Genomic DNA, 19,867 nt, shown 5'->3' with positions numbered 1-19,867 from the left:
TCTCCAATTTCTCCACATCTTTCTTGAAATGTGGTGCCCAGAACTGGACACAATACTCCAGTTGAGGCCTAACCAGTGCAGAGTAGAGCGGAAGAATGACTTCTCGTGTCTTGTTTACAACACACCTGTTAATGCATCCCAGAATCACGTTTGCTTTTTTTGCAACAGTATCACACTGTTGACTCATATTTAGCTTGTGGTCCACTATGACCCCTAGATCTCTTTCTGCCATACTCCTTCCTAGACAGTCTCTTCCCATTCTGTATGTGTGAAACTGATTGTTCCTTCCTAAGTGGAGCACTTTGCATTTGTCTTTATTGAACTTCATCCGGTTTACCTCAGACCATTTCTCCAATTTGTCCAGATCATTTTGAATTTTGACCCTGTCCTCCAAAGCAGTTGCAATCCCTCCCAGTTTGGTATCGTCCGCAAACTTAATAAGCGTACTTTCTATGCCAACATCTAAGTCGTTGATGAAGATATTGAACAGAGCCGGTCCTAAAACAGACCCCTGCGGAACCCCACTTGTTATACCTTTCCAGCAGGATTGGGAGCCATTAATAACCACTCTCTGAGTACGGTTATCCAGCCAGTTATGCACCCACCTTATAGTAGCCCCATCTAAATTGTATTTGCCTAGTTTATCGATAAGGATATCATGCGAGACCGTATCAAATGCCTTACTAAAGTCTAGGTATACCACATCCACCATTTCTCCCTTATCCACAAGACTCGTTATCCTATCAAAGAAAGCTATCAGATTGGTTTGACACGATTTGTTCTTTACAAATCCATGCTGGCTATTCCCTATCACCTTACCACCTTCCAAGTGTTTGCAGATGATTTCTTTAATTACTTGCTCCATTATCTTCCCTGGCACAGAAGTTAAACTAACTGGTCTGTAGTTTCCTGGGTTGTTTTTATTTCCCTTTTTATAGATGGGCACTATATTTGCCCTTTTCCAGTCTTCTGGAATCTCTCCCGTCTCCCATGACTTTCCAAAGATAATAGCTAGAGGCTCAGATACATCCTCTATTAACTCCTTGAGTATTCTAGGATCCATTTCATCAGGCCCCGGTGACTTGCAGGCATCTAACTTTTCTAAGTGATGATAGTCTTCTACCTCATGGCAGTGGTCATGATGCTTAGTTAATTATTACTTGTAAAATGCTTTAAACATCTTAGCTGAAAGGTGCTTCTAAGGAGGTGGCCGGGTTTTTTCCCGTAACCCACTCTGTTAGCAAGAGTTAGAACCCTACATAAAGTTGCTGAGTAAGTTCTGCTGGCTCATTATAGCAGGTGGGACTTGTTAATTCTACCAAGATAGGAAGTGTGTGATGATCATCTGACCAGAAGGCACGAGGGTCTGGGGCACAGAGATTTCTGCAGGGAAACCCTAGGACCAGCCAGACTTGGGCTGAGATTTATGACATACTGTTGATATTTCAACTGCCAGTCAAGCCAAACTCCACCAAAGGGGATATGTTTGGACAATATGAGTACACTGTTCAGAGCAGAGTGGGAAAGTCCATCAGCTCACAATGCTACAGAAGGACAAAATATTATGATTATAGTTGTACCTTTCTGCCAATGGATTCAATTCACCAGGCTATTAAAAAAATTCCTGTATACTGTGTGCCACCTCACATCTTTTACAGTATACTCTTAAGTCAGGGCTAGTAGAGACCTCCCCAGTGTATGTTACATTTCAGTGACAATTACCAAACACAAAACAAGCTTTTACAGCTCCAAACACAAAATGAGCTTTCTGCCTCACTGAGCCTAGCAATGAAGGGGTTCTTATGCTTTCCAGAGTCTGACCAGGACTTTGGGAAACCAAAGAAGAGACCAGCTCCTACGGAATACAGCCCAGGTTCTACACTGAGCCCAGTGCATGCTGGGGCAAGACTTCTGGAGTTTAGTCTGTTGTGTGGATACCCATGCAGTACATAGATGATCAGTAGAATTCATATTTTGTGCACCTCACTGTTGAGTCTCAGTGCCTCAGTAAGGGCTCCCAGCAACCCGGACACAACAAGTCTGACTGGGTTTTCCTATATCAATACAAGTACACACACTCTAGGCAACATATTTCTCAGAAATCAGTGCATTCATCAGGTGGATGTATTCACCAAACCTAACAGCATCTTCCCCACCCCCCATATCCATTGTTTTGCTATCACAGGCACCAGCTGTCATTTTAACATGCTTCATTTAATGTGCCAGCTAGTGGCTAGTTTTAGTAACTTAACCACAATGGTAAGTTTACACTATTGCACTGCATTCTGGAAGGAGTTGGGTAGAAGTTACAGGAGCCGTTTGCTATGCTGCTGTGAAAGTTTAGCTCCTGCAGTATTTCCCAGGTGGTCTTCTAGAGCCATCCAAATAAGCTTTACCTTACCCTTTCAACCCACACACTGCACTAGAGTATCCTGCACAAATGAGAGGCTCGGGCCAGGCATACTGTCAGTTTCGTTGCTTTGGGTTTATTGTAACCAACTGTGGTTTTGTCCCCACAATGGATCTCCACTTGACAATGTTTGCACTCTCTACGTCCATCACCTTCCTGGTGTGATCGGTGTCCCGGCAATACCGGTACCCACAGGTTGGCTTCTGCGCAGTGTAAAACGGCGCGTACGAATTAGAGTAATTCGATTTATAGAAGACAAACTTGAGTGAATCAGGCTTATGACTCCCAGGGTGTACGACGAAAGGAACAAACATAGAGGCTAAAGATTGGTCCTTACGATAGCCGATTGGAGACGACTGATCCTTGGATGTGCGTAGGGGGCAAAGAAAATCCTGTGATACTTTGGCTGTTTCTCTTCCCTTTGATCTCTTGCAGGCATTGATGGGAGCTCCAGGTTTCAGAGCCCCATCGACCTGTGAAAAGAAAAGTCAAACAAAGAGACATTGCAATCTTTTTGTTCCTGCACAGAATTGTAGAAGTTTCACATTCTCTCTATCATCTACCCAAACATAATGGCGCTGCACTAGAACTGGAAAATGAAACAGATCAGGCCCAGTAGTGAAAGTGGCCACTCTAGTTACACTGAACAGCAGTCAACAACTGGTATAAATGCTAAAAATCTGGCCATTTAAAATTCTTCAATGAGTGTTTGAGGTGTTGCTCGTAGCACACATAGGGGATTATTTAAAGAAAATGTATTATTTTTAACTTGACAGCATCTCTTTACAAATACTACTAATAAAGAAAAAATATACTAAGGAAATTCACATACCAAAGGTAAAACTAGATCCCAAGGACTTGATTCTCTGTAACCTTGCTCCTTTTGCAGCCATTTACACCACCACCAACCGAGTGTAAAGAGCTATCAGATTGTTGTCTTGTGCTCCCCATCTGTCTGTCTGTGTCTAGCTGTTGTCTCTTATCTTAGACTGCAAGCTGTTTGGAACAGGGACTTGCTTTTTGTTCTGGGTTTGTACATAAATGTTCATCGGAGTAGGGACTAGGATAAAGGTTAGTGCCCCAGAGCCACTAGCACTTTCTTTGTCCAAATAACTACTCAGGTATTTTATACAAAGTGGAACAACTTTAACAGAACAGATGTAGATAGCCCCACTCCAGGTATATAGCCCACTGGTTATGGCGCTCATGTAGGATGTAGGAGATGGGTATTCCAAGTTCCTGGTCCTGAACAGTGATTCAAAACTGGGTGTCCCAGGTCCCAGCTGACCTAATCAGTGGGCTACAGGTTACAACGGGGGTACCACCCCTCAGTTTAATGATTGTTGCTCTTTGCTTTTGTTAAAAATGACCAACACAAAATGCTTCATCTGAAGCCAAGGTTTTCTCGACTCTTTCAATTTGCCAGAATTTCCCCTACCGCATACACACACACACATACACACACAATCACTTTCACTTTCAGCGGAACCAAACCATTATTTTGATTTTTTTGGAACTGTCAGTGAAATGAGACCATCAGTTAAAACATTTGCACAGCTCTACCAGCAACTCCCTGATCACACTGCTGTGCCTGCTCACTGGCTTCCTGATGCCTTGCCAGGCCATGCATTTCTGGGCTACTTGTATGATGTGTTCTTTGCAGGCCCTAGCCACAACCTTGGCACATCCATCGGTGGGTCTATTTTTATTTTGCACACAAATATGCAAAAGATGGAGAGGAAAATATGAATCAATAAATCTTATATGTAATCAATAGAGAGCCAGATGTTCCTTGTGTCTTGAGCCAACAATGACACCACACCCAAAATATGTTGCACAGTTCACCATCTTATTCCAGCTGAGCATATCCCCTGTGGAAACACCACCTTCCAAATTTGTACTAACATGATCTTTTTGCAGAATGAGGTGATACCGGCCTGATGACAGAGAGCACTTGTGGTCATGTATTTTGAGCTATCCCTAGGGCGCTAGACTAAAGGGTTAAGGTGTAATTCTTTAGCACAAAAGATTCTCAGTTCTACACCTAGTGATAGTTTATGAAGCCATGGGATTCTTACAGCACGTAGTGTGAACAGATTCACATCTAAATGCACCTCATCCGGGTAAAACACAGCATGCAACAATGTTTCTCTGCTGACAGAATTTAGTCTTTCATCTCCCCCCACAGATTTTCATTCTCTTTTCACAGATCTGTTTTACCCCGCTTTATGACAAACACAGCCCGGATGGGACCCGACTGAACAGGAGTCAGTGCACCAGTGGCAGGAGTGCTCAGGAGATTGGAAAAGGGAGAGGACAGTCCTTCATCACTAGGTCAGCTGCCTGAATCCAGTCCTGACCAGACGTTGCTACTATCAGACTCATTTTTCAGAGGCTAATGAACAACTAAGTGGTGGTCCTAGACCAGTTCCTAATGGATCAGGTACTCACTGACATCAGAACTGCACCCAACTAGAAGCCCTGCTAGTATTCAGGGATCACACAGGCCATAGATGCCTCTCTCAACCCTAAAGGTGATTCCTCTATGCCAGGGGTCGGCAACCTTTCAGAAGTGCTGTGCTAAGTCTTCATTTATTCACTCTAATTTAAGGTTTCACGTGCCAGTAATACATTTTAATGTTTTTAGAAGGTCTCTTTCTAGAAGTCTGTAATATATAACTAAACTATTGTTGTATGTAAAATTAATAAAGTTTCAAAATGTTTAAGAAGCTTCATTTGAAATTAAATTAAAATGAAGAGTCCCCTGGACTATTGGCCAGGACCTGGGCTGTGAATGCCACTGAAAATCAGCTCGCGTGCTGCCTTCGGCACCTGTGCCATAGGTTGCCTACCCCTGCTCTATGCTGATAAATACCAATGTAGTGACACAGGGAAAGCTTGCCCATGCGATATCTGTTCTGTGGGTCAACAAAGCACTGCAGTGCTGTCAGTGCAAGCACCTTGCGCCAGTGTTAAATTCTCTGAAAGAATGAAAACAGAAACAGGATTTAAATGCACGTAGGGCTGAAAAACACAGGTCACTTGAGAAAGGTGCAAACATCTATCAGAAGTAAAATTTGAAGGCTTTCTTGGCAGGGACATTACGTTTTTACCTTCGTTACTTAACCAGCACTTAGAGATGCTCAGGATATGCTGCTTTTCACGGAGGATGCCCGTGATCCTTGGAAAGGTCAAATGGGAACCAAGTTGTCCCTGTTCAATTATTAGTTGTGCATCCTAAACAAAATCTTTGGTGCCTAGCTTTATTTTTAACCATGTAAAGAGGTTTCCATGATGCTCTGGCTTATTCAGCTGATCTATTTTCGGCCTGTATACCTGGCTCTGACTACTGGGTCATAAACCTATTAATCACGTAACAGGAAGATCAGTAAAATGATTATGTAAATTACATTGCCTACTGTCTTTTGAGGCCTCTGGCAGCTGGCTGTCACCCACTCCCCAGACAGCCAGCTGCCAGAGGCCTTAATGCTCTCACTGCAGGACCCTTTTCTTCAGGGATCCTCCATCTGCCTCTGAGAGATGCTCAGATTTAGCTCAGTGCCTACTTGATCTTCCCCAATGGCTAGTGCTTCCATTTGCATTGTGGCAAGGATTCCACTTGGTGGTGGCTGTGGGGGGAAGAGAGAAAATCTTCCCATCTAAGATATTCTCAGGATGCCACTAACATTCAGAAGTTAATCTGCTTTCAAAGACCCTAATCCTGAACTCATTGAAGTCAAGGTTAAGAATCCTATTGGCACCACTGGGCTTTGGATCAGACTTAGCTGCAGCTTGCAAGCGAGAGGTCAGCACGTTCCAGCCTTATGGAACAACAGGCTTTATACATGATTTACTGGCACCTCTTCCCACTCTGAACTGTCTTTACTTTGGGAGGACGGCATTTACTTCTGGGAATGACAGTCTCCATCCAGGCAGTGTCCCTGGAGCCAAGTCTGTGATAGGAGTTAGAGGTGATAGCAGACCTCCGTTGGAATGTGCAGAATTGCTTCCTACAGACCAGCTAGAGAGGATGGCTTGCATGTCTAAGCCCCGAGTCTGAAGTCACTAATGGTACATCTATACTTCATCTGGAACTGAGCCTCCCAATGCCGGTAGACAGACTGACGCTAGCGGGACTCAAATTAGAGGACTAAAAATAGCAGCATTGACGTAACAGCTTGGGATAACTTGGGCTCTTACACTCATCCGCCCCCGTCACTTGTCTAGCTTGACTCACCAGTGGAGTCACAGCATCCACACTGCTATTTTTAACATGCTAGCTTGATCTAAACTAGTTCAAGTCTGCCTATCTGGGCTGGGAGGCTCCCTCCCAGCTGCAGTATAGATATACTCTAAAGTTTCTGGAAGTGCAAATCCCAGGGAAGTCATCTCAGGCCTTTTGTAGATGTATAGTTCTTACAGCTAAAAGGGACCACAATCCGCATCTAGTTTGACCTTCTATGCTTCCTGCATCAAGCCCATAACTTCTGGATGAGCTAGAGTGTATCTTTTGGAAAGAAATCCAAACCTGATTTAAAGACTCTAGATAATGGAGAATCCACCACAACATTAGGGAATTGTTCTAGTACTTAATTACCATCACTATTAAAAATTTGCACCTTGGGTACAAACACTTTGGGTACATGTTGGGTACCGAGGTCTTCTGAAAATTTGGCCCCAGTTGGAGAATTGGGACCTTATTTTCTTGCTCATCTCCACCATAGTTTTCACCTCTTGCTAAAGTACATTAAGTGTATCAAGAGGGAGGCTTGAGATTAGTAAACACCAAAGATGTTGCAGGCAATTACCACACCCTTTAAACAAGCAGCATCGATAATAAGTACTTCAACATCTATTATAGTCCTTATGTAAAAAGTATGATTGTGGAGAAAATGAAATGCAAGGGAAATTGGAGCAGTTAGCGGTGACTATAAAGGAGACTTTTGCTTCCCAGTATTGTTCACCCAACATATTCAAAAATCACGTGCTAGGCTCCAAAAATTATGAGAAGCAACAAAGAGTCCTGTGGCATCTCAAAGACTAACAGACGTATTGGAGCTTTTGCAGGTGAATCCCCACAGATGTATCTGACGAAGTGTGTATTCACCCATGAAAGCTCGTGCTCCAATACATCTGTTAGTTTGTAAGGTGCCACAGGACTCTTTGTTGCTTTTTACAGATCCAGACTAACATGGCTACTCCTCTGATGCTTAAAAATTATGAGAGTAACTTAAAAATCATGCATTTTTTAAAATGAAGTTTGGGTACTTTTTATGTGCTTTCTGCTTTCTGAACTTTAAGATGCAGCTGGATCATATTTCCAAGCTTCTCTCTGTAACCCTGAAAGCTAGAAACTTCGTTTTTTGTTGTTTTTTTTAATGAAAGCTGAGATTCTCATGTCATTACATGACTCAACGAGCTGGGATTTCAAGAAAAACATATTATGAGACTGGAAATAAAATTGTGAGTCCCACACACATTACAGCTTTTAACAGAGCAGCAAAACAGTGAGTGTTCCCAAACTCTATGTATTTTTATGCTATCCAGCTGGTTTCCAGTGACCTTTTCTATAGTTGGTCACAGCAGGTGACATACATACACATCAGTAACCATGCACAATACTACCGCCCATGCATGTGCATTTTTGAGATGAGGTTAAGGGATGACAGGAATTGCATTACCCTGGTCCATCTAGTCCAGTATGTCTGCCTCCGACAGTGGCTAGCACCAGGTGCTTCAGGGGAAGGTCATAAATCAATAAATATCGTTATGACATGAGATAGCCTTGAAGGGACCAGAGCCGCCTTACATTAACTGTGCCAGCTGTTTAGCACATTAGCAGTGTCTCTGCCAGCCCTGATGTGTCATGTTTTGCTGTAATCCATGTCAAAAAAAAAAAGGCCCCTCACAATTCATAGGGAAAGATAACACCTCCACAGAGTACCAGCATCACCCAGTCACTGCTGCCAGCATGGTAGGGGGTGCTGCACCAGGTTGAATATTTGGAGTTAGGGCTGAGGAAGGGGAGAAGGAGTACAGATGGGTGTGGATGGAGGATTTAGATCCATGTAGTGTATGTATATATTGACATTTCATTATGTGAGTCTGTTTAGATGACAAGCTCTTCAAGGCCAGGACCTTTCCTCAAATTCATCGGTAAAGCACCTAGGATAAAATTTTCAAAATCATCAAAGTGACTTAGGCACCTCGGTCCTGTTTTCAAAGGAGATTTAGACACTGAGCCTCAATCACATCAACTGACTAAATACCTTTTGGAAATGCAATTTAGGTTCCTAAATCAGTTTGGCTTTGCAACGCTGAATGCAGCAATGCCCAAATACCTTTAAAAATCTAGGCCTGAGTACTCAAGGCCCAATCTAAACATAGATTTTGTGCCAGAGCAGCCATTTCAGCTAGGAGTGGGCATTTTATCCTAAATAGTTACAGCAGTCCAGCCCCTGGTGCAGGCTCAGTTAAACCAGTACAAAGGTGATTATACTAGTATCATATATTCCCCATCCCATACAAGGATAAACTATACATCTGACAAAGTGGGTTCTAGCCCACAAAAGCTTATGCCCAAATAAATTTGTTAGTCTCTAAGGTGCCACAAAGACTTCTTGTTTTTTTTATACCAATGGAAACATTTATATCTATAACTGCATCCACGCTACACTGTACTTACTACCCATATAATTAAGACAGGGCAACTTCAGTGTGTAGACAAGGCCAGAGTCACTTTTGCAAATGGAACTCAGGCTCCTAAGTCACTTAGATGCTTTTGAAACGTTGACTCCCTGCTACAGGTGCCATGTGCTAGATGGATTACAAAGGAGTGAGGCAGCTGGAATTCCATTTCCAGGCTGCTAGCGCCTTGTGCCCTGCTGGGGATTGCCATGGGGAAGTCTCCGCTTTGACAGAACTGTGGCACCTCTGCCAGGATGGTTAAAGTTTCCCCCAGATACTTTCTTGAGTGATGTCGTTGAACGCTCTGTTCTCCACAGGAAAGTAAACAGCTGGGGGAATCCCTCCCTGCCCTGACCATCCCCGCCTCCCTGGGGGCGTGGATTTCCCAGCCCCCCACGCTGGGAGCTGCTGTATCTCTATGCTCCCGGCCAGGCGCTCTGTGCCCGGCGGGTGGGGAATGGGGCTGGGGGGCAGGGTCCTGCCAGCGCCGACCTGAGACCGCCGCTGGTCCTGCCGCTGCTCTGCAGCAGCCGCCCCTGCCTTGCCTGCTGCTAAGCCCATTAGCCCGGCGGGCTCCTACCTGCGAGGGAATCCCCCCTGCGGGGTTCCCTGGCTGCGTCATCCCGCCGCCAGGCCGCTCCGCACTTGGGCTGCCGCCGCTCTAAGCCGCTGGGGAGCCGCCAGCGGAGCCTGGTGCTGCCGCGGCCGCTGGGGGCATGGGGGCCGCTGCGCTCTACTCGGGAGCCCGCTGCGCTGCGGGGCCGGGCCGGGCCATTGTGACTCGGCCGAGGCGTCAGCTCTGCCCACGGGCTCCTGGCCTCGCTGCGCCCACGGGGGAGAGCAGGGCTGGGGAGTCAGGGCAAGCCGCTTCCCAGGGACAGAGCCCGGCCTAGGAGGGGAATCCCTCTGTCCCCCTTCCCGAGCCCGCTCGCTTACCCCGGGGCTCCAGAGGGAATGGCGTTTGGTGGGGACAGGGGGCCATTAGCAGGGGCTGTTGTGAATATGAAGGTCCTGATCCCTTGAGCTACATTGGGCAGAGCCTGGCATCCAGGGCTGGCTTTAGGCCAATTCCCCCGAATTGGGCCCTGCGCCCAGTGAGAATCTCTTCCCTGGCTAGAGGCACCTTTTTAATTTTTACTCACCTGGCGGCGCGCCAGGTCTTCGGCGGCACTTTGGCGGTGGGTCCTTTGCTTGCTCTGGGTCTTCGGCAGCACTTTGGTGGCAGGTCCTTCAGTGCCGCCGAAGACCTGGAGTGAGTGAAGGACCCGCCGCCGGAGTGCCATCAAAGATTCGGAGCACTGCCAGGTGAGCACAAGCCCCATGTGTTTTTTTACATACATACATACGTACATACATATATATATATATATATATATATATAAATTCCCTCTCACTTCCCTGTGGTGGTATGTGTCTTCCTCAACCTCGGGTCCTTACCAGAGGCTGGGAGTTTGAGGGTTCTGTGCAGTTATCTTAGCTGTTCTAGCATGGACTCTTCTGGACAGAGAGCTCTGAGTTGTTCCTGGGATCTGTTGGAGCACATCACCCAGCTTAGGAGTCACAGCCCCGAGTGCTCCTACCACCATGGGACCACTTTGCTTCACTTTCCACATCTCTCTAGTTCCTCTTTCAGGCCCTGGATCTCTCCAGCTTCTATATTCCTTCTTCCCTGATTGTTCTGTCACTTGGCACTGCTATATTATCCACCGCTGTCTTCTCGTTTCTATTACACCGAAGTCTGTTAATTGGCCGTACCTCCCTGTCCGTCTGGAATCTGGAAGTCCAGAGAATCTTAGCCATGCTATTCTCCACAACCTTCTGTGGAATCTCCCATCTGGTCTTGGGAGGGTCTAGCCCATACGTGTGCAGATGTTCGTACACAATGCAGCCACTTGTTGTGCCATTCAGTTATGCTGTTCCTGCCTGCATCTTACATCCTGGCACTAGTTTTGGACTGTCTCTGAGCCCCTCTGCACAGTCTGCACCTTGGGTCCTATCTAGTGTGGTCAACTCCGCTTCAATGGATCTGGTGCTCAGTGCTTGTCTGTGCTGCTATGATCAGTGCTCAGTGCTGTCTTTTAGTCCAGCCCTTTCCAGCCACTGGTAGAGATCCAATGTGCCACCTCAGCTATCTTCGATGGTACATCCGATGCAGAGTCTGTCTTGCATGGCAACTCTTCTTCTTGGTCTTCTCCCATGTCTGCTGCTGCTCAGGCATTCTCTCAGCAGCTCATCTTGGGCCATCTTACTGATGTACTCCTGGATGTTCCGGGTTTCGTCAGGCAGTGACTTTGATGCTCACCAGCCCCGCCGCTTCTTTCTGGCTGGTATACAGTCTCTGGTGTTGGACTTGGGGTTGGAACCTTGAATTGTGAGGAGCTTCCGGTCTTCACATGGACTTCCATGTCCTCTTTGGCCAGATCACTATATCCGGCAGGGTATCTGATGACGGCAGGGCGTATCTGTTGATGGGTGTGATCTGGTTTTTCCACTGAGCTGGTCTTCAGGACCTGTCTTATTCCTTTGGTGATACTTGGATGTTGCGTCTTCCTTGCTCCTCATCATGGTTTCCATGTGACTGTGGAGCGCAAGGTACTTGTAGCTGGTCTGTATGTCTGGTATGTGGCCGCTGGTAGTTCACCCCATCAGTTTGACTATCTTCCCTCTCTTCACTACCATCCGGCCACACTTCATCAGATCCGAATGAACCGATATTCTCACTGGTAGATCCGCGCAGGTGCGATTAGCAAGTCGATGTTCTCGGTTCATTCTTACATAAAGCTTGATGTCATCCGTGTACCCGTATCAGTCCTTGTGATTATGGCTGTGGGGGTTTTAAGCTATGCGAGAACAGCAGCGGGACAGTTGTATCACTTGGTAAGAGCACAACTGATGGCGATCTTGTGCAAGCTCTTTGAGTTGCTTCCAGTGTGGTCTTCATAAGTCCATTGAGTTCTTGAGGAAGGTCCTTAGCTGTCCTGTTGACTTTGTATAGCGCAAGACATTTCATAGATCATGTGTGCAGCATTGAGTCATAGGCATTTCTGTAGTCAATCCAGGCTGTGCTCAGATGGTCTGTCTAGATCTTGAGTTTGGGGCGACTGCTCTATCATGAGCAAACTGGTGTTGTCCATGCCCTTCTGAGCTGTGCTCATGTACTGGCCCATAATGTCGCTAAGCTTGGTGGTATGATGCTGATGGACTTTCCAGTTGTGGGGAGGCAGTTATTGGCCGTAGTTTAGAACGGTTCGTCCTGTGCAGGAGTCTTCATGATCAGCAAATGTCTTCCTTGTGTTGCTGCGGCTAGCAGCTGTTCTCTGTCTGCTAGATGTTCATGCACTGCTGTTAGTTTTATTTACCAGTAGGAATGTTGATCTGTTGGTCCAGGTGCTCTCACCTTTCATGTCTTGACCGACTGCGGATTGTCTTTCTACAGTGATGGTGAATGGTTCTGTTTGGAGTGCTGTGCTCAGGCGCAGTTTGCACTGGTAGTTATGGATCGTCTCTTTCTCCCATATGTTCTTCCAGTACTGTTCCCTTTCTGTGCTGGTGGCTCTCTGTTATTGTGTGATTTGACTGAGTAGGGATAACTTGGTGGTTACTTTGGAAGAACAGACTTTACTTTTGGCCTCTGTTCTAGTTATTCCTTGCCTGGTAGAGTGTGTGAGCTTTGTTTAGCAGTTCCTAGGGCGTTTCAGATGGAATCAGGTCAGGCTTGAATTTTTCAGTAGAGATTTAGCTATCTTACACCCTTCTGTAGTATCCTATCCAGTGACTACTTCTCTCTGAGCTCGCTTGATTATTTTCAACTAATTATCCAGGGTGGGTTACTGTTGTGTTCTGATCGTGTAGCCCAAGCATCTCAGGATACGAGGCTGGTAGCGTATACCAGTTCGAGTTAAGGTGGGTAGTAGGGATTTACGAGGGCTCTGTGGCATCTTCTAAATACTATCATGATGGTTTTCCAACTGAGCTTGGTAATAGGTCTCCGAGGATTGACTGTAGCTATTTTTTTCCATGATCTTCCATGCTATATGAGCGCTGTGTCTGCATGGAGGGGGTGGAGGAAGTTTCGCCTGTGTGGGGGAATGCACATTGTTCTTCCAGTCTTCTTGAGTCTGGGAGTATATGGAGTTGGGCTATCTCAGGCTATAGAGAGCTTCCTATTTTATATGTTGTAAGGTTGGGTAACGTGTTTTTTCAGTTAAGTGTGGATGTAGAGTCTTTTGTCCTCTAGTCCTCATATGTTCATATATCCCCTCTCATTAGGTCTACTGTTGTAGTAGCATTCCATCAATTCCAGGTTCTCTTGTCTCATCCATGAATGGTTTGTTCCATTAGCTCACTTATCGTCAGATTGTCCTGGTTCCTCAACATCTGGTGCGGACCTTGTTAATCTGGGCGACGTCCGAGCCGGCATGACTCTCCTAGTTCGTGTCACTCTCATATATGAGGTAGGCAGGTGAAGCGTTAGGGGGTCTTTTGCCCAAGGACCCCTACTGGAAATTTGGGTACCAACCGGGATTTGAACCCCCATCTCTCGTATCAAAGGGTGGTCTCCCACATCAAAGGGCAGTGCGCTTAACCACTACGTTATCCAGTAATAGCCATCCCTGCTGGGGTCCTGTCAAAACTGTTTGAATTGGGCCCCGCACTTTCTAAAGCTGGCCCTGTCTGCGCAGGGTCCCTTGGACTCCAGCTGGGCTCCAGCTTCCCCAGCCCTTGCTAATGTATTGACAGTTAATGATATTTCAGGTTTTTTCTAAAGCCCCAGCTCCTGGAGTTCCCTGAATCTCTGCTTTCATTTCTCAAAGTAACCTGCTTTTTGCCTTCACAGTTGCAGAAGAAAAGCCTGAAAAATTGACCAGAGTGCACCTTAATGGCCCAGAAAGTGGAAGGCAAATTAAAAGTACCCAGATTTTTTGTTTTTAATATTGCGGATTTTAAGCCAACCTAATTATTGGCGAGGTGCTGACTTTCCTTGGTGGATGTAGGGGTCTGCCTGTTTGGACCAGCTTGAAGGAAGGGACCCTGTCTACATTCTACATATTATTTAGGAGAAAACAAGAGAACCAAACATCTAATGAAAGAACCTGGCTCCCCTTCCAAACTACAGTGCTGGAAGAGTTCACTTTCTTCCAATGCACAATGACCAGGCAGGAACAGCACAGCATTGCAATGCTTTACAATCCTGTCAGGGTTGTTTGTAAGAATAGAGAACCATTGGCAGTAGTATCACTGCACTGCTCAGCACAAAACTCTTTAGTTGTGTATCTGTGTGGAGTTGCTGATTACAGACTTTTTTAAAAAAAGGAAAATGCATTTTTACTGAGTGAATAGTTCTGGGTGAATGATTTCCCCCCTCCAAACTGATATCGATCTTTTCTTGAGGCATCCCTGAGCTGAGGAAAGGGGTCTTTCAGATGTTATCTGTGATGAACCAGATTTGCATTAAAGTAATAGTTCTCCATCTCAAGAGTTGCAAATTCAAAGTTGACTTAGGTGACAAGTGAAACAAATTTACTAGTCTCAGCCCCGCACCAGCTATTTACTTTCATAAGAATAGAGAATTCTACAAAATCACTCAAGAATATACATATCAGAAACATATAATTAAATTACTAATTCATCTTTTGATAAAAAATACTTTGCAAAATTATAAGAGATGCTATTTTATGCCTGACTAGTTAATAATCACTAACACTGCATGAAAATGAAAATCTTTGTGTAAAAAATTCACTGTGAAAACAGGGCATTTTTCCAAATTTTGATATACTTTTTGCCAGTGCCAGACTGTATTAATTTCCAGTGTTTTCATGGAAGTTCTCATTCATTATTCAAAATTCAGGCACATCAAAAAATAATTTAATACAGATATGAATACTTAGCATACATACCATTCTGATGTCTTTACATCATCAAACCACTATATTATCTATCTCCATTAACAAGTCTGTATAATTGTATGTATATATTAAGTAATCTGTACATTCATATTTAGTAACTTGTACTGTTCACTTGAATTTTAAAAAAGTCACTTAAGCCAATGTTCCAAGGATTTGACCTTAGTTTAGAGCCCCTTGTAAATTTCAAATGTCTTTGTTTTGCTTGTTACTCATATTTATAGATTTGATGTCACAACTATGAAATATGTCATTGATAATGCTGCTACAGCCACAACAATCACTTTGTTCTTTGGCTGTCTATGAACTGCAGCCTCAACCTCTTATAGTAAATCTGAGAAGACAGGGACTATACCTCTGCAGGACTGGATTACATATTTTATTTACACGAGCGCCTCACCAGGTAGCAAAGTGTCTTGTCACTTCATTGCATGAATAACTCGCTTTTTGCAATAAGAGGTATTTCATAGAAATCTTGTGTTCCTGAGCTACGGAACCTGCCACAGGTATTGCGCTTTAAGATATGGCGCAAAGGTACACCTGGCTTTTCTACAATAACTCACTGAGGAAATAGACCAAACTTTTATATGGAATCTGGCATTGTCCCTGTCATGGCAGATATGTTTGGAAAATTGAGAGTGCTAGTGACATCACTGGCTACTAGAATGCCAGATGAAAACTCATCTATCTACTGTATTGTCTTTGGCAGCCTAAGTCATTTGTTTCCTAGTAGCATTGATTTCTGACTGACAATCAGGAACTTGGTGGCATGCTGCGTGTGTGGAATGTGTGTGCTGTTTCTATTGAAATTCTAAATATCTCATTTGACAGCTGTGGTGCTCACAAATAGACCTGCTTTAAAAAGATAATGTCATTATGTAAGGATAGATGCAGTTCGTAATATACGATAGGATGGGTAGGTGGAGGCCATACAGGGGTTCCTTCAGATAAGCATCTAAATGCAAATGGCCTTCCACTCCGAAGGAAATGCTAAGCATCTGTAGCTCCCATGTTAAAATCAGACTGTTTGTATGTAGCAACAGAGAGTCCTGTGGCACCTTTAAGACTAACAGATGTATTGGAGCATAAGTTTTCGTGGGTGAATACCCACTTTGTCAGACTCACGGAAGCTTATGCTCCAATACATCTATTAGTCTTAAAGGTGCCACAGGACTCTCTGTTGCTTTTTACAGATCCAGACTAACACGGCTATCCCTCTGATGTTTGTATGTCGGTGCCTAATTTTGAACATTTGAATGTGTTTGTGTAAAGTACTGCCCTCCACTGGAAGAAATATGCCAAGCCATTGTCTGCTGGCCCCTTTCTGCCTGAGTTAGTGGAACTGTTCCTTCAAATTACAAGGCTGGCATCACAACCTGCATTTCTGCTGCTGATTTTTTTTTAAAGCACAAAAGAAGCTATTCCTACAGCAAATAATGGACATTGTTAGGCACATAACAGGGATCAGATGTGCTCCTGGAGACAGTGAACAACTTCTAACTGCTGGACAAAGAAAATTATTAGCAGAAAGTCGACAGCTTGACAGCGCAGAATGCAGTTGTCAATCAGCAGTGATACCCCTTCCAAGCCCCTGTGAAGCTCAGAGAAAACTTGATGGACAGGTTCTAAACTGAAAGGAGTTTCCAGAGAGGCAGAGTTTTCATTCCTCAGCCTTGTGCTTTTCTTCATTATCAGTGTCTAACTCTCTGTGCTACTCTTGGCTTAGTATTTACTTAGTTCATAGGTCACATGTGTTTACTTTTATGCAATAAAAACAGAGAAGGAAAGAGGGGGAACACACACACAAGTACTGTGTTTGGTCAAATATTTCCACTTCTGTTTTTAGAAACAGTAATGTGTGCATTTTCAACAAACGTGGACAGCAAGGCAGGATTTTGTTGTGCGGAAAATGACTTGGCATGAAGAAATTACAATGGTTTCCAAAGTAGCAATAATATCTTACTTGTACCTGGCCCTTTGTTTTTGAAGAAGTGCAGAATACTTAAAGTGACATGCCAAGCTATGTACAATCCCAATATTTTGCATTGCTCACTGTCTATGGCACAAAGCACCCACCAGCACAGTATATGGGTGGGATTTCCACAAGGCCACACTGTTGGCCTACCTGCTCCCATTGAAAAACCGCTGGAGTTAGGACAAAAGTTGAGCGCTTCAGAAAATCTCATCCTATAAATCCCAACTCTCTATCGCCTCCTATCAGAGGCCTTCAAGCACAGTGCAAATGTTCCCCAGACCTCGCCCAGTCTAGCCTAGGGATGAGGCTAGGGTAAAGAACAAATATTTGTAGTCTGGAGCAAACGTTGCAGGTGTATGTCCACAACAGTCTTTATAAGAGGCTTAAGTATCTCTCCTTAGTTAGCAATAAGTTCAGGGGAAGTAAAAAAGACTGGCGAAGACATACCCTTATGCTGAGAGGAATTTGCATCTCTTTATCGCCTCCTTCCCTGCAGGGCCACCCAAAGGATTCTGGGGCCTGGGGCAAAGCGGGGGAGCCGCGACACTTGTACTCACCCGAAGGCGGTCCAGGTCTTTGGTGGCATTTCGGTGGCGGGGGACCCTTCAGTCGTTCCACGTCTTTGGCAGCATGGAAGGGCCCCCCGTCGCTGAAGACCTGGAGTGACTGAAGGGCCCCGACTGCCGAAATGCCGCCGAAGACCCAGACCACAGCTGGGCCAGGGCTCGTGGAGCATTTCGGTGGTGGGGCCCATCAATTGCTCCATGTCTTCGGCAGCACTGAAGGGCCCCCTGCTGCCGAAATGTCACCGAAGACCTGGATTGCCGCTGGGCCAGGGCTCGTGGGGCCCCTGTGGGGCCTGGGGAAAATTGCCCCACTTGCCCCCCCCCCGGGCGGCCCTGCTTCCCTGGCTGTTACTGGCTGTTGGTGGGGTGGGGCAGTGGGAAGTGTAGGTGCTTGCTGTGCCATCTTCCCCCTCCTGATCTCCCAGGGCCTTTGAAACTCCTGCAGTCTGTTCAAGCACCCACCGCTATCCCCCTTGGCCCCACCTCCCGCGGGGATGTATGAGTTGGCTTGGCTAGGCCTTCTACCTGCAACTGGTGTAAACATGGCACTATTGAAGCCATTGGAATTTTTCCCTTGATTTCCTCTCTCTATCCAGGTTTCTATTTTCTATGTGGCCCTCGTCACTGGGGCTTTTTCTGAACAGGGGTGCCAATGAGTTGAATCTTACTTTAGTACTAACCAATAACACTGGGCAGTTATGTTGATTGTGGCCATAGCGCCTTCATGGAACAGCTCTTCTCAAAAGCTTTGTGGATTTCTCTCACTCTATATGATTCTCTTGGCTTCTCTGTTGATTAGCTCCTCTCTTCCCTTCCCCCGTGTTCCTTGAGTTAATTTGTCTATATATGTATATCCGGTTAAACTGGTTTGATCAAACATTGCAAATACCAGGTGGCACTTGCCAAATGTCTTGCATAGTTCACAAAGATACGGTGTTCTGTTTGCTTATAATGTACATATCTTTGCATTTACCCTACACCTGATGGAAATTAAGTTGACATTACTAGGTAGTGGGGTGGGGGGGGGGGTGTTCATTTGGTTTGACCTCCAGTCATGGGAGGTACGTGGGGATTTTCTTTAAGCATCTGGGGTGCAGGAAGGGAGGGCCCTGGCAAAGAGCCAACATTGTTTTCTCCAGAAAACCTCCCTTATGAAAAATGCCTCTTTACAGCTTCTATCTTATTACCTATCATATCTGCAGGCAATACTGTTCCCTTATTTTGACTCTGGCTTAGAGCCAGATGGAACATCAGAATAACTTTGTGTACAAGTGGTCCCGAAGAACTCAATACATGGATAAAGTTAATAGTCAAGGTTGGCCAGATCAGTTCCTCGGTTTGTCACAAATTAAACATCTCTGAAAAGAGCTATTAAAGAGATTGTGCGCCAGAGTCTACCACCCTTGCTCACCCTGGGCAGTAGCCTACTCTGAGAGGAGACCCATTGGACTTCAGGAGGATTCATCTTGGAGGAAGGGATTACTCAATATGAGTAAGAGAAGCAACAGAATCTGAGCTCTAATTTATAGCTACTGTGAGTCCCTTCCTTTGGTTCTTTCATGCCCCACACTAAGCACAACTATAACCCATAATGCAGGAGTGGTAACTATAGGAGGTTAGGTTTTATTTCCTGAATCAAAGGTCTGCAGTGAGGGGCTGAGGTCCCACTGCCAAAGGTTTCTGTTTTTCTTTCCCATTAATCAGTTTTTCCAGAAAAGTACAAAAACAAAGATCCGTGATGAGAAAGACATTTACATTAATACGGCAATTAATATTACCCTCGTTTTGCTATGGATGTAAGATTCGTTTTTTCTCCATTTCAGTGGTGTTTGGCAGTTCTGAATACACTGTCGTTGGGTTGGATTTCCATTTTCAGAGAATTACATTGGTACTCGTTCATTGGGAGATTAAATTCAAAACTCTGGAAAGGCTTTTGCATTTATTGCTCTAATATTTTTGTAATTTATGGCAAGGTCAAAATGTGGAACAGGTGAGGTGACAGGTGGCAACATCTCCAGAATTTACTATAGTAATAAAATCTACATACATTTTGACCCTAGTAGCTGACTTGGAAGTACAACTGAAGATAATACTTTCATTCGTCACCTCACAGTGTTGTTTTCAGAGTTAGTTAATGTTTGAATGAGTTTTTGAAGGCATAAAATTCTATGGAATTACCAAGATTTATAATTAACTGAAGTTATTATTCATTAACTTGCAATATTATTTTGCGCCACATATAAAATATCTTGCAATGTTAGAGATTAATTCAAGGAATTATACCTATTTTTGTACGTAAGAGATAAATCAATTATATAGCGTTGTT

The 19,867-nt window shown here is 44.8% G+C and overlaps 2 protein-coding genes across 2 annotated transcripts in view; one reads left to right on the top strand and one right to left on the bottom strand.

Moving 5' to 3' along the window:
• Window positions 1–2,251: 2,251 nt before the first annotated feature.
• On the bottom strand, window positions 2,252–11,866 carry CIMIP3 (ciliary microtubule inner protein 3). The gene is made up of 3 exons (XM_075064709.1): window positions 11,774–11,866; window positions 5,977–6,039; window positions 2,252–2,883 (listed from the first exon to the last, which is right to left on the bottom strand). The coding sequence occupies exons 1-3, from the start codon at window positions 11,864–11,866 to the stop codon at window positions 2,467–2,469; spliced, it is 573 nt and encodes a 190-aa protein (XP_074920810.1). The 3' UTR covers window positions 2,252–2,466.
• A 7,068-nt stretch (window positions 11,867–18,934) lies between these two features.
• C4H6orf132 (chromosome 4 C6orf132 homolog) overlaps window positions 18,935–19,867 on the top strand; it is a 31,528-nt gene continuing 30,595 nt past the window's right edge. Inside the window, exon 1 of the mRNA XM_032794157.2 lies at window positions 18,935–19,033. Within this exon, the coding sequence (XP_032650048.1) occupies window positions 19,030–19,033 (4 nt within the window). The 5' untranslated portion in view covers window positions 18,935–19,029. The remainder of the gene's footprint in view (window positions 19,034–19,867) is intronic.

The sequence above is a fragment of the Chelonoidis abingdonii genome, chromosome 4 (assembly GCF_003597395.2).
Source record: "Chelonoidis abingdonii isolate Lonesome George chromosome 4, CheloAbing_2.0, whole genome shotgun sequence".
In the NCBI taxonomy this organism is placed as follows: Eukaryota; Metazoa; Chordata; order Testudines; family Testudinidae; genus Chelonoidis; species Chelonoidis abingdonii.
Note: the sequence above shows the minus strand (reverse complement) of the source record. Positions and strands in the feature narration are given on the sequence as shown.